At 38.2% G+C, this 12,921-nt stretch overlaps 1 protein-coding gene across 5 annotated transcripts in view; it reads left to right on the top strand.

The window, feature by feature from the left end:
- Positions 1-12,921, top strand: part of LOC129724807 (guanine nucleotide exchange factor DBS) — a 172,346-nt gene that overhangs the window by 30,853 nt on the left and 128,572 nt on the right. For all 5 annotated transcript variants that reach the window (XM_055679980.1, XM_055679979.1, XM_055679978.1 and 2 more), the window contains exon 2: positions 12,201-12,605. In XM_055679980.1, coding sequence (XP_055535955.1) covers positions 12,201-12,605 — 405 coding nt within the window. The remainder of the gene's footprint in view (positions 1-12,200; positions 12,606-12,921) is intronic.

Raw genomic sequence — 12,921 nt, 5'->3', positions numbered from 1 at the left:
TATTATTTTGTGCAAAACTGAACAAAAATCAAAATACGCTCGCAGACCCTGTTCCGTCGTCTATCCTCTTTATTCAGGAGGTTCATGAGCCAGTTCCAAACGGGTTTTATGGGAGCCCGCACTATCTTGGAACAGATCCTTTCAATCGAACAGATCTTACAGAGGTGTCGAAAATACAACATGTTCACACATCACTTTTTATCGACTTTACGGCGGCCTACGATCAGGCTTTGTTTTGCTCATCTTCATCTTGAAGAGAAAACAGTTTACTTTCCTCTTAACAACTGTGAGATTACATTCAATGTGCATCACACCACACCATCTGCTGTAGAGAGAGCGCAGAGTAATAGTTTCTCTGACGAAAAAACGCTCCTAATTTGACAGATAAAAAACTCTTGTAAATTGTTCATCCGCGCACGCAGGAAAAGTAAAACAAATTGCTCGGCGACCAACTGAGCATTGCGTTACCGTTCTCATCGCTCTGGGGTGCGGCAAAAACAGTATAAAATCGAACTTTCTACAGAATAATAGATTCAAAAACGGTTAGGGTGTGGCTTCAATGTGAACCTAAATGTGAACCTAAATGTTTTGATATTTGGCCAACTTCTCTTCTAGTAAAGGAGAAGCTGTCGAAAACTACTCTCTCTTAAGGAGGTATTAGACGAAGCAAACATTTGGTTTTTCTGGTACGAATTTTATTTGCGCAAAATAGAATCCGTACCAAAAATAGCAAATATTTGCTTCGTGTAATACCCGCTTTGAACTGAGAGAGCAAATAAATGTTTACCCATAACACGCGATGATTGAGAGTGAAAAGGAACTCTGCGACTGAAATACTCTACGCCTAAATGTGGATAATTACTCACTCTGTGTGAGAGAAAGTCTAGTATGGCAGGTAGAGAAGGAAATTTGAGCAAAAATCAAGAGAACGAAAGAAGCCTGCCTACGATATAATGAACTGACGCGATTTATCTAGTCGCGAGTGTTTCGGGGATATTCTCCAGTCCCTTTGGATCATGCAGAGGGTTAAGACGAAATGAAGAACTTGATTGTTTGCTGTTCAACATCGCCCCTCAGGGTGTGATCTGGAAGGTGGACATTGACACGGAAGCATGGTTTTCGAAAGATCGATTCAGCTTCTGGGTTCGCGGATGATTTTGACACCATAGCACGTCTATCGGACCATCGGACTGTAGATAAATGCGTAGAAAACGAAATCCATGCAAGCGAGGAGCTCCAAGAGTTTCAGCTCAAGCCTCTGTAGACGGCGATGAGCTTGACGTAGTCAACGAGTTAATGTATTTGGGGTCACTGGTGACCGTCAACCACCAACTAGACCGTCAATACCACTAGCAAAGTGATCTAGAGACGCATCCAGCTTCGGTCGAATCGGGTACGATGCCGCCCGTAATTGATACTGTTCAAAAATCTGATCAGACCGGTAGTCCTCTACGTAATCGAACCAACAACGCTCCTCGCGGAGGACCTTAACGCCTTCGGAGTTTTCGAATGGAAGATGCTACGAAATATCTACAGTGGAGTACAGACGGACGATGGTGGCAATAGGCAAAGTCAAAAGTCAATAGGCTGCGGTGGGCCGGACATGTCGCGAGGATGCCGGACGACAATCCGGCGAAATCTGTTATTTCCAAAAATAGAAGGGCGCAGCGTGCACGGTGGTAGAACACAGTGGTAAAAGCCTTGCAACAAGCGTATAATCTAGTTCTCTCTTTTTATGAACCACAATGGCACCTTTTGGCGCCCCAAAATTATGTTATTTTATTAGTTAAGCTTTTTTTATCACTTAGAACAAACGTAAAACTGCACATTTGATAATTTACTACGTAAGAAAAAAATCAGTATTGCTTCAAGAATGTGTTAGTGGCCCTGAGAAGGGCCGATTGTAAGTTGTACTTGCGGATGGCAGCAGATATCAGAAATGCAGCAATCTCAGTCCCGGAACAGCATTTCTGCTATTGCGTCTTAAAAAAGACGGTCCTTTGGGTCGCGTAACACGACATGCTTCATTGTTACGTTTATTTTTCGTGCATTAGTATTCTAACATACGAAATAAAATTTTACGTAGAAATGGAAATGATTTTATTATGTTAGTGCAGTGGAGTGCAGTAGCATGCGATATGACCATGGCGCATTTATGCGATAATTGAATGAATTTGCAATTGCTTTTTTCGGCCTTTTTCAAGGCTGCTACATTTTTTGGAAAAGCATAATAAATGTTTTTGTAATAAACTACAACTGTGATTGAAAGCTTAAAACAAACACCACCAAAGTGGACAATCCTAGAGGGAATACTCTGTAATTCGAAAGTGGAGTAAAACAGCAAATAAAACAGACACCATAGAGGAAAACTGTAATGTAAATCACTTGAATTTGTGAAAACATGTAAGATACCCAACAAATGCGTGAATAAAAAAAAAGATTTCAGAATTTCAGTTCGACACTCGTTGCGACAAAACGCTTAATCGCTTTAAGTATTTAAAAGGGTAATATCGCTACTAATATGTTGATAGATAATGTTATCTTGTCATGGAAAGGAAACTCAATGACAGAGTAATTTTCTGGGAAGCAGTTGTACCGATAATATTGTTTCTCAGAATCTTGTAAGCTGGAATTTCTCTTTCAAGAGTCCTCAGGGGTTTTTTTTCCTTCAAATTCCACAGCTCATGGAAACGTTACTCAGCTTGTAGTTTAAACACACACATTACGAAATTGTGAGCGATTGGCAATCAACGCTTGGAAACGTGACCGCTTCTTGACAAACAGTCTATCGCGCCAGAACATAATGTGGGACGTGTTTGTCCCGGCCGCGGCCGGTAACCTACTGATTGTTGTATGTTACAATAAACCGGACTGCATTCAGATATTTACATAGTATCATGCCCGAGCTCAACTCGTGTCTTGTGAGCGGTACTTTTATTTCTTTTTTTTTATAGCTCAAACCACGGGAAGCTTTTCCTATGATTAATTGGAGGTAAATTTCCAATGCCTCGAAGAACGTGACTGCCATGAGGTATTCGTGGATAAACAAACAGAATTATCTGGCGGGTAGCATGGGGACTGCTAGCTGCATGTGATTTCTCTTATTGGTAGTAAGAATCACAACATGGACGCTTATAGTAGATAGCACTATCAATGAATCATAGCGAGCGAGCAGTTATTCTCACCTACTTCTAGCAAAATAATTGAAACATAAAACGAATAAAACAAAGACCATTACAACTGGTGAGAAAACCGTTGTTCTCCTTTTTTAACCATTGTCCAATTGTTGCAGGTCGGAATGACCTGGGGAAAAGTTTCTCTGAAGTACGAATAAAAAAGTCAGCAAATTCCAACTGCTATACTTTAAGCCCACGGCAAAGTCCGTACTAATAACAGGGGGAAAGGTGTCTTTCTTCATGACCTTACCGGTTTGCTAACTGAAAGCAAACACTTCTCTTTTTGGTGCCCAAAACTGAACGACAAAAGTTTTGGCCTGATGAAGGTGTGGTTTACTTACCGTGAAGTAGGTTACTGGGTATCCAATTGAGTCATTGTTAGCACAAAAAGTTACAGAACTTCCGCTGGTGACCTCAGCACAGATGAAATGTGGCATTTTATCGAGAGCGGAACATTCATTCATAGTTGGACTGCGGCGGCACGTGATGCTGACAGACGGTAAACATGAACGGTTGCCAGTCGGATGCCAGTTTTGAACGCACTGATCCATATAAAAACCGTCGTACCTGTGCCGAAGTAACAAGTGATCAGGTGTCGCTGTCAATGATACACTAAGCTGAGCTTAATTCCAGCAGGTTGTTAGCGTCGCTATGAGTATCATAACCATGCGATGCGAAGCATATAGTTTTCTCTAGTATGCTGTCATCTCGCTGGTATAGTGGTAGAGCCGTAGGACAAAATCACTAACAGTATTGTCAATTAACATTTAATTTGACTATTGAATAGGTAAAATTTACGAGGCTTAAGTGACATTATTTTTGAAATATTTCATCATAGATTGAAGAATTTCTTGCGGTTGAAATTAAAGCCTATTATGATACAAAACGTTTTACATTTAATCTACAAACGAATAATGTTTTTTCAGCTGCTCATGCATTGCCAGTACACTTAACATGAATGTGTATTTTCTGGCCGTTTATTAAGCGTTAAAACGCCATTGTGCCTTGGGCCGCGATGATGACATTGGCCCTGAAAGTGAGAGTAGTTTGTTTAGCTTTCTAAACATACGAGCCTGCTTTAATTCGCATGTGTGTACATAATTCCTGCGGATGGTGCACTGCACCACACTCCCTCCTCACCGCCATTGTGTTAGACGAAGTGCTGAAGAGTCAGTCACCTAGCGTGTCACGATTGCGACGCGACCGTTTGTGCATATTAAAAACTATTACCACTAGAGTGTAATTACTGCGTAACACTTACGGCGACGGTTTCATCAAAACACGGCTAGGAATGTTATAAATTTTCTGCAAATGAGCCTTGAAGGAATGGTTAAATGCAAGTCAGTTGCAAGCAGTCATTGCATTCAGAAAAATCGTTGAACGGATGAAAAATGACTTTCAATTTAATTTTATGATAATGACTTTACATATATGTTCAATTTACATTGTTCGGATTCTTAATAATATTGGTTATCAATTGCTTATTCCAATTGTTGAAGCATTCTTTCACGTTACTTTTTTATTTAAATTTCACCAACTGGGTAAACAAATGGCCTGTTGCTGCAATGCGTTTTGCCCTTTTCAAAATAAACCGTATACGCTAATATTGCGTCAACCACAGAACAGATCCTTCTGTTTTTTTCTGGGTCATAAACACCTAGCAGCAAACAGATTTTCCTTCAGTAAACAGTGATCTTATCTTTTGGCTCAACTGGAAGCCAACACAGCACAGCGATCTCAGGAGCAGTTGGCCCGGAAGGAACCACACATTGCACATTGAGCGACAGTAAACAGACGCAATGATCAACTGTTTGGATGTTTGTTTTCAGTCTGTTTTCTTATCGACTTAAGGTTGCTTGTGCGAATTGAGGATAACAACGGTTAGCAGAAAAACTACTTACTACCAACTACTTCATGGGACAGTAAATTGTTTATAATTTATAATTGTGTCAGCCTTATGTGTATATTTGCTTATGGTTTGTTATGAGTTAGCGATTAGTTGAGCTAAATATCTGGTGAATGGTACCCGCCACTGGCAAAACATAATAAAAAAGCCCAGCAAACCAGAAGTTGTATAAGGATGTTAATTCTAAGTCGCTCAAATGTGCATGTCAAGTCTGAAATTGCCTAAGATATAACATTAAATTTGTTTATATCGTATAAATTTTGAATAGTAAACGCAATATTAGATTATATATGAAGCCATTTAACGTGTCAGATAAAATTGTAAAATGCGTCATTCATATATGTCGTATAGAATGCAATTTAAAGTTTCAAATGAGGCAATTTAAGATATAAAGTAGACAATGTATGTGATTTTTTCGAGGATGCTAATAATGAACACGGGTTGAGGATGTGATATAGACTTGAAAAAAAAATTCCCTCGTCCAGGCGGTCCTATCACATCCTCAACCCGTGTTCATTATTAGCATCCTCGAAAAATCACATACATTGCCTACTTTATAACTTGAAATGTTAGTCATAGGACGAAAAATGTAATAAGTTCATGAAATAAAAGATAGCCTGCGAAGTTATACAAAATCGTAACCAATTTTTTTACAATGTACGCATATGGCCCCCAGATTTGTATTCATAGGCGCATTTCATGCATTTTATATGGTCATTTTTTACCAAATAAGAGTTCACCTAACAAAGTTGAGCGCGAGTTTTATGAACCAATTTGTTTGCTGGGAGGCCTCACTTTCAGAACAATCCACTAGTTGTTCTTTGTAACTCATAATAAAGCTTTATGCGACACTAAAATGAATTCCTAGGTATTTGCGATAGGACAACATTCGTAAAAAACTAGACAATGATATTTTTTCCGTTCATACTCATGATTGGCCCACTTTTGTAGCGTTGCAGAATACTAACATGATCACCCGGCAGTGGCGTAGCCAAGGGGGAGGGGGTTCACTGTCATGCGGTCGTCATTGTTTCTCCCGCGGAAAACAAGGTGTCTAGTATAAGCACTTACTGGGTATTCATGTCGAGCTTGTTTACAAATGAAACGAGTTTGTATACAAATGGAAAATACACAGTTTACGACTGGGTATTTGTATACGAGCTCGACGTGAAGATCTCTATTATTTTAGACTGTGCAACAGAAGATAGCATCAATTGTCTATATGTGAGAATGTAATTGTGTGACTGTACCTTTGGGAAATCGACTGCTGCACGATTGAGTTGGAATTTTGCAAGGAGACTTTTTTCAAAACGACAAACTTTTCAGACCAACTGCTAAACAAAATTCCAAAAGTTGTTTTGAATGTTGTTCTCGAATTGATCGTTGACTGAACTACGCAACGGTTAATTTAAGCAGCAGGTGCGTTGCACGGTAAGCGGCATCGCTAATGGTACCAGAAAAACACTTCATTTCCAAAGTTCTCTCCTATTCTCTAGCATTTATTTATTTTTAATTCGTATTGAAAGTGGGTGATGTGAGAGCTTCAAACCACTGTTTTTAAAATGCCATTTCGCAACAGGATAGTAAATGATTTAGGTTACTCTTAGTACTCTCAAAATTCAAATTTTTTTCAACAAAGACATTTTTAACACGTTTAAACCGCAGATCACTCCTTTCCGCTTTTAATTGCATAAATTAATGCAAAGTTTGAATCTTAATCAAAAATGGTTTCAGTGGATGTTGTGTTATTTTCAATCGCACACAAATTCGAATCTGCCCATCTTTTTCTTGGGAAACCCCATTGGCTAATTCGTCTAGCCGCCAGCGAACGACGTTGGCGCTGCGAGCGTATTTAATTAATTGGTAGTTTTTTCGTGGTAAAACGATACTTATCATCCCCCGAACAATCCACCGATTCCCTTCTCCACTATCCGGGATAACAAGGAGAAAACTTTCATTTTTTAGATATTGCATCATTATTATTCCGAGGAAAACAGCCTTTAATACTAAAAATTTACGCAGGGACAGGACGCACACAGTACTTAGTTGGTCTTGTTGCCAGTCCATTCTTAGGAGACCTCTCAAAAAAAAGCTCTGGTCGAAGGTTTACAAATTTCTTCAACCAGAGCGCGTTACAAATGAACCAACAACGAGGATGTGATTCAATTCTTTATTTCTACTTGGTCTTGAGAAATGAGTTCATACTACTCTGAGTTCAATATTGGAACTCAATTCCAAAATATTTTCGTATTTGATCTTCCCTAGCATTTAATTTAGTTATTTTGATATCCTAAGTGAAGTTTGGGTTTTTTTACATTCTGTTTCTTTTATTAGAGTTCAATTTAGAACCATTTAACTTTTCTTTTGACTTTATAGATAATTCTTGCTTGACTTCTAGAAGCAAGTTTTCGAAATTCTGATTTCAATTCAACAGTTTTTTTTTGAATGTTTAAAAACAGAAAATTACTTAAAAAAAGAAAATGTCAATGTCAAATGGCTTTAACCCTCTAATGCTCAAGTTAATTTTTTGAATCTCAATCTTTATAAACATTTTTTAAGTATTTATTGAAGCTTTTAGAAGTTTAACTGAAGTCCGTCTAAAGGCAGCACAGGGCACTAGAAGGTTAAATTCACTTTTGAAAGCTTCATTCGGAACTAGTGGTTTCCGGGATTTTTTGCATTTTCTGACCTTTTGAAGCGTTATTTCAATTGTTCTGAGTTCAAGGCAGGATCTTTTTTCTGTTTTTTTTTCTCACCATTTTGAGCGTAATATAGATTCTTTTTCTGATTCGATCGCGTCTTTGCTATATTCAGAGCTCAATTCGAGTTTATTCTCTTTTTTAACCTTTACTGACCTCTACGAGAGTCATTTTTCAAAGTAATATATAGGAATTTCAACTGCAGCGGCAGTCATTCATCCCTTCACGAAAGTCATTTATTTTTAATAATTTCGTTGTTTCAGTTCTAAAATCCATTTCCTGCTATCGTTTTAATTAGTTTTTTTCTCGTCATTCTGATGTCAATTTGGAATGTTTTTTTCTTCGACCTCTCCTGTCTATTCTAACTTAGTTCGTGATCGTTTTCTTTTTTATCTGTTTGAAGAGTTCTGTGCCATTCAGAGCTTTTTTTACTTTCCTTGCCTTTAGAAACGATTTTTTTACCGGTTTTATACTTAATTCGGGATATATTTTAGATTTCTCTGGTCATTTCGCCATCTGTACCTTAATCTTAAATTCTTTCATAGCATTTTTTTGCTATCCTGAAGTACATTTAGAAAAACATAGGCTTTGAGAAGAATTTTTCTGTTTTTAAACTAAATTCGAGCTAAATTCCACATCACTTTTGTCTTTTCGTAAGAACCTGGTATTTGCTATTGGAACCTTCAATTTCAATCTTTTCATGCCTTTTAGTTTTTTTTGCTTTCTAGAGTTTATCTGGGATTATTGTTTTTCTTGCTTTTCGTGTTACATTCTAAGAGAGATTCTAAGAGAATTTTCAACAAAAACTACGACTCGGAGCTCTTAGAAAGCTTTTTTTGACATTCTGAACTAAGTTTTGGAATCTACGCTTTTATCAGGGCCAGTACCTACCCACTCAGGATAATTGGACGAAACCATAAATTATAAGATTTTCAATGTTTGGGGTGCCCGAGTAGTGGCAAGCGAGTAGCAGGTTTTATCGTCAGGTCTTATTACTCTTTTTCTCGGGTCTTCTATTTTGAGAGCAGGGATGCCAGATTCTTTGAGATAAAATTCGCAGATTTGAGCAATAAATCTAAAGCACGATTCGCGAGTGAAACATGTGACTGAAAGCGAAGAGCAGCGTTGTCAGTATATTATGTTTTGCTTATGCATGCGCAGTTTTACTCAAAATGGCGTCGAAACAGGAAGCATTGCGCATGCCTGATGTACAGTTCTAACTGAACTACGCAAAAACTTTGTCGAAAGGTTCACAGTGAACCATATTGAAAGAGTATATTTTCCGGTTTCGACTGTGTATAATTTCTTGCAAACCTCAATAATAATCCTCCAGGAATGTAGTGGAAGATCGGCCAAAGTAGTGGACAAATCATGGTTGAAGCCTTGTGGATTGGTTATCAACCACGGTGTATACCAGAACGAATGTTTGAACAAAATGATTCCAATACTTCGAAAACACCATACCGATGAAAAGTAAGTGTTTGGCCACATAAAACATCATCAGATTACGTCACAAACGTTTCTACTCAATTTATATCCCCGATACGCAATCCAACGAATCTTCCTTAGTGTCGCCCAATCGGAAATTGCTTTGGGATTTCAAGTTCCTAAGTAGAATCAAGAGATGCACTCGAAGAGTCGACGTGAAGGCAGTACAACGCTCTTGTTCCGACATCATAAAAAAAGCTTCGTCGGAAGACCAGGTCGAACCTTTCTTAAATGTTCAATTTTTTTTCCGTTCATAATAATAATGTATCTTCACAGAGCCGGATTTATGACTATGGGGGCATAGGGCCCAGTTTTAATTGGGGGCCCCAAAATAAAACAAAACCGGGTTTTTTTATCGTGCGAGTACGAGATTTGTACCAAAGGTGCCAGATATTTTTTAAATATGTCTGCACAGGCAAAAATTGGCACACAATTTGAGGAAGACTGTGCAAATATAAGGCGACCCTGACAATGATCTACAGAATCTAGAAAAAAAACTACACACATCTGCAGGTCAATAAAATCTGCACTTGGACTTTGAAAATCTGCATTTCGCAAAGCACATCAGGTATCCCAGATTCAGACAAGTTAGCAACAGCAATGCATTAAAAAACTTGTGGACTATTTTTCTTTCTCTGCTTTACCTTCCATGCATACTGGTTCGATTTATATGGTGTGTTAATGTGTGTCATTCCAAGGGAATTCAAGGTGAATGATGTAGTTGTGATATTGGCGCTCGCAAAAAAAAAACACTGAAGGAAAGTTTCAGATTGAAATGGTCTATTAAAATTTTTTTTTGCTGTAAATCGAACTTTTGATTGAATCTCTTTTTTGATAAAGAAAAACATTTATTTTTCGATTTGTGGGGGCCCCAAAAATGTGGGGCCCGGGCCCCCTTAAATCCGGCTCTGTATTTTCATTAGAAATAAATCAGTTTTTTTTATTCAAGAGGCTATCCACATTCCATGGGACAGATATTCTTTCATTCTTTGACAGTTTCCGGAAATTCAGTGGTTTTATCTGTCCGCTTCTGACTTTTGAGTTTTTTGACTCTCGAGTTTAGTCATCCTTTTATTTTATGACCTAGAGAAGCTGTTTTAAGTTATGTTCATCTTAATTTGGGATTTTTTCGGATTCAACACTATTCTTTTTATATTTTTTCAAAATTTTAGATACTTTTCGGTTTTATTTGGCCTTAAGAACAATGTTTTTGTTTTCAGTCTGAGTTCAACTAGGGATCATTATCTTATTCGACCTATGAAAGCTTTCGAAAGAGCATTTGTTTGTTATTGTGTATTGAATTTAGGATTTGTTTTGCACTTTAAACAAGATTCTTCGCTATCCTGTGTTCAATTTGGGATCTTAATTTACCTCCTGAATATTTTTTTTTTTTCGCAATTTGGATTTCTTTTACTTTTGTTTGCTATTATAACCCCAATTTGTCAATATTTTCTAATTTGGCCTTTTTTGGTTTTTAGAAAACAGTTTTAGTTCTTATGTCGAATTTGAAACCATTTTTCCAGTTTGTTTTGGCCTTAAGAAGCGTTTTTGCCGTTTTCATAAAAAAATAGTCTTATTGTTTTGCCTTTATAGCATTGTTTTTGAGCTCATCCAAGGTATCTTTTTTTGAATTTTGCTGGCCTGTTAAAGAGTGTATCGTTTTAGGATCAATTTACTATCATTTTCATTTTCGAGCTTCTTTTGATCATTAAAATCGTTTTCTCACCTTTTTCAGCTTATTATGAAATCATTTTCTTTTATTTTTTGGAATTTTTAGACTATTAAATGACACACTGCAAATATGCGAGAAAAGTGTGGAAAGCAAATTGTTCGAACAGTGTCAAACAAATCGAGTACTGGTCACAATACGATCCACATAAAAAAGTTATGTACATGTTCGAGGCCACGTATTTTTAGACGGACTTTTGTTTCTGCTCAGTTACTTCTTTGATCCATGAACGCTTATTTTATTGTTCCCTCTGCGTCTTTATTGTCATCAATAGAAATGTTACTGCACTTGAAACGGAAAATCAAAAGCTTTTTTTTATTATCCTCATTCTACCGGGCGTTGTTGCACGAGTTGAAAAGAGCGCTTTGAGCCGAAAAAGGTGCCTTGCGGCTTCAGCTTCAGCGGCATTCCGCTGCTGAATGGTGAATGAAAATTGATGGTCTATTTGCTTGTTCCACGTTGCGTGTGGATTTGATGCATAAAACTTCGAGAATGAAAAAAAAAGCAGCGTACAACCTGCCAGCAGCCACATTATCCAACCTAGCAGCACGCTGATAATAACCACAAATAACAACATCAGCATAGGGAAGTAAACCAATTATCTCACAGCTGCTGCACCTGTATGTGCGGGTGAGCCACGAGAAAATGAAGGTGCAAGCAAGAAGCGACCGCCTTGGTATCAGTTATACTATTCAGTTTTTTGATGAGTTAGCTTTCCAGAACCGAGAGAAGGTGTGAATTCAATCAAGAAACGCCATATATGAACATCGAATGACGAAGTGATTTAGTGCTGTCGTGATAACTTTATAAGAAGTAATTTTTTTCCAATTATTTTACTGTTAGATGTATCTCTCAACATGCAGCTATTCAATAGAAGTAATATCACTGATGCTTCAATTTTCCAGCTGACCGATTTTTGATTTCTCCACTAGAAAAAGTGTTTTCTGATTGCGGATACACACGTTATGCTTGCCTAAGATCACGGATCAGAATTTCATTTACTTCGCCGGCTTGAACAACCAGGCAAAACACACACCTTTTTCTCCACACTTGCGGAACCGAGCTGCAAAATTAGCCCTGAAAAGCGCAAATTTTATTAGCATCGTCTTGGATGAATTCCCATCCCTTTATTTAACTCATTAATGAAGTAAAATTTTTCCACCTAGCTAATCAGCTGTTTTTATATGTTTCGTTTTTTGCAGAATCTCAGAATGTGACCGGCAATAGCGCGAGCGCAGCCTCATCCTATCATTCGGCCCTCCACGGACCAAACGGGGCTCTTTTCCAGCACCAATCATCGATCACATCCGTCAGCTCGGTTCAAACTGTGCTCAGCCAAAACATGCAGAATAGCGTCAACGTAAACAAGCTGATCGAAAATGTGTGCCAAAATGGGAACCATTTAAATCTGAACACGTTCGGCAGTTGCAACTCGTTGATAACGACCGGCCACGCGGTGCCCCTGGCAGCCAATCAGCATCGGAATGGTACCGGCGTCGTAACGAGCACTGAGCAGCAAATGCACTCCAGTACCAGTTCGGCAGAAGAACCACTCAGCGTGGCCGATGTGGCTGACTTGTTGCATCCGCAGTATGCGATTATTACGGGTAAGGAATTGTCGGAGTACTTGTTTCGGAATGGAAAATAAAACGCCTTGATGTAGGTTGAATACCGATGCAACATGTTGGATGTTGCATCACTGTTGATGAGACACAAAGTGCGAGCGGTTTGCAACATTTTATTGTCCATTGGTGAAACTTACTGAGCACGCGACTGTGGGACGAAGTTTCAGTACTAGTAAAATTTTGTGAGTTTTTTTAGAATGCATTTGTTAGTACTTGACTGTAAGGTAAACTGAGTTATGAGACATTTTTATTTGGGCGTTGTCTAGCATTTAGTACCGTTGTTTAGCGCGGTTTTTTT

Source organism: Wyeomyia smithii, chromosome 2 (genome assembly GCF_029784165.1).
Source record: "Wyeomyia smithii strain HCP4-BCI-WySm-NY-G18 chromosome 2, ASM2978416v1, whole genome shotgun sequence".
NCBI lineage: Eukaryota > Metazoa > Arthropoda > Insecta > Diptera > Culicidae > Wyeomyia > Wyeomyia smithii.
This window is presented reverse-complemented; position numbering and strand designations above follow the sequence as displayed.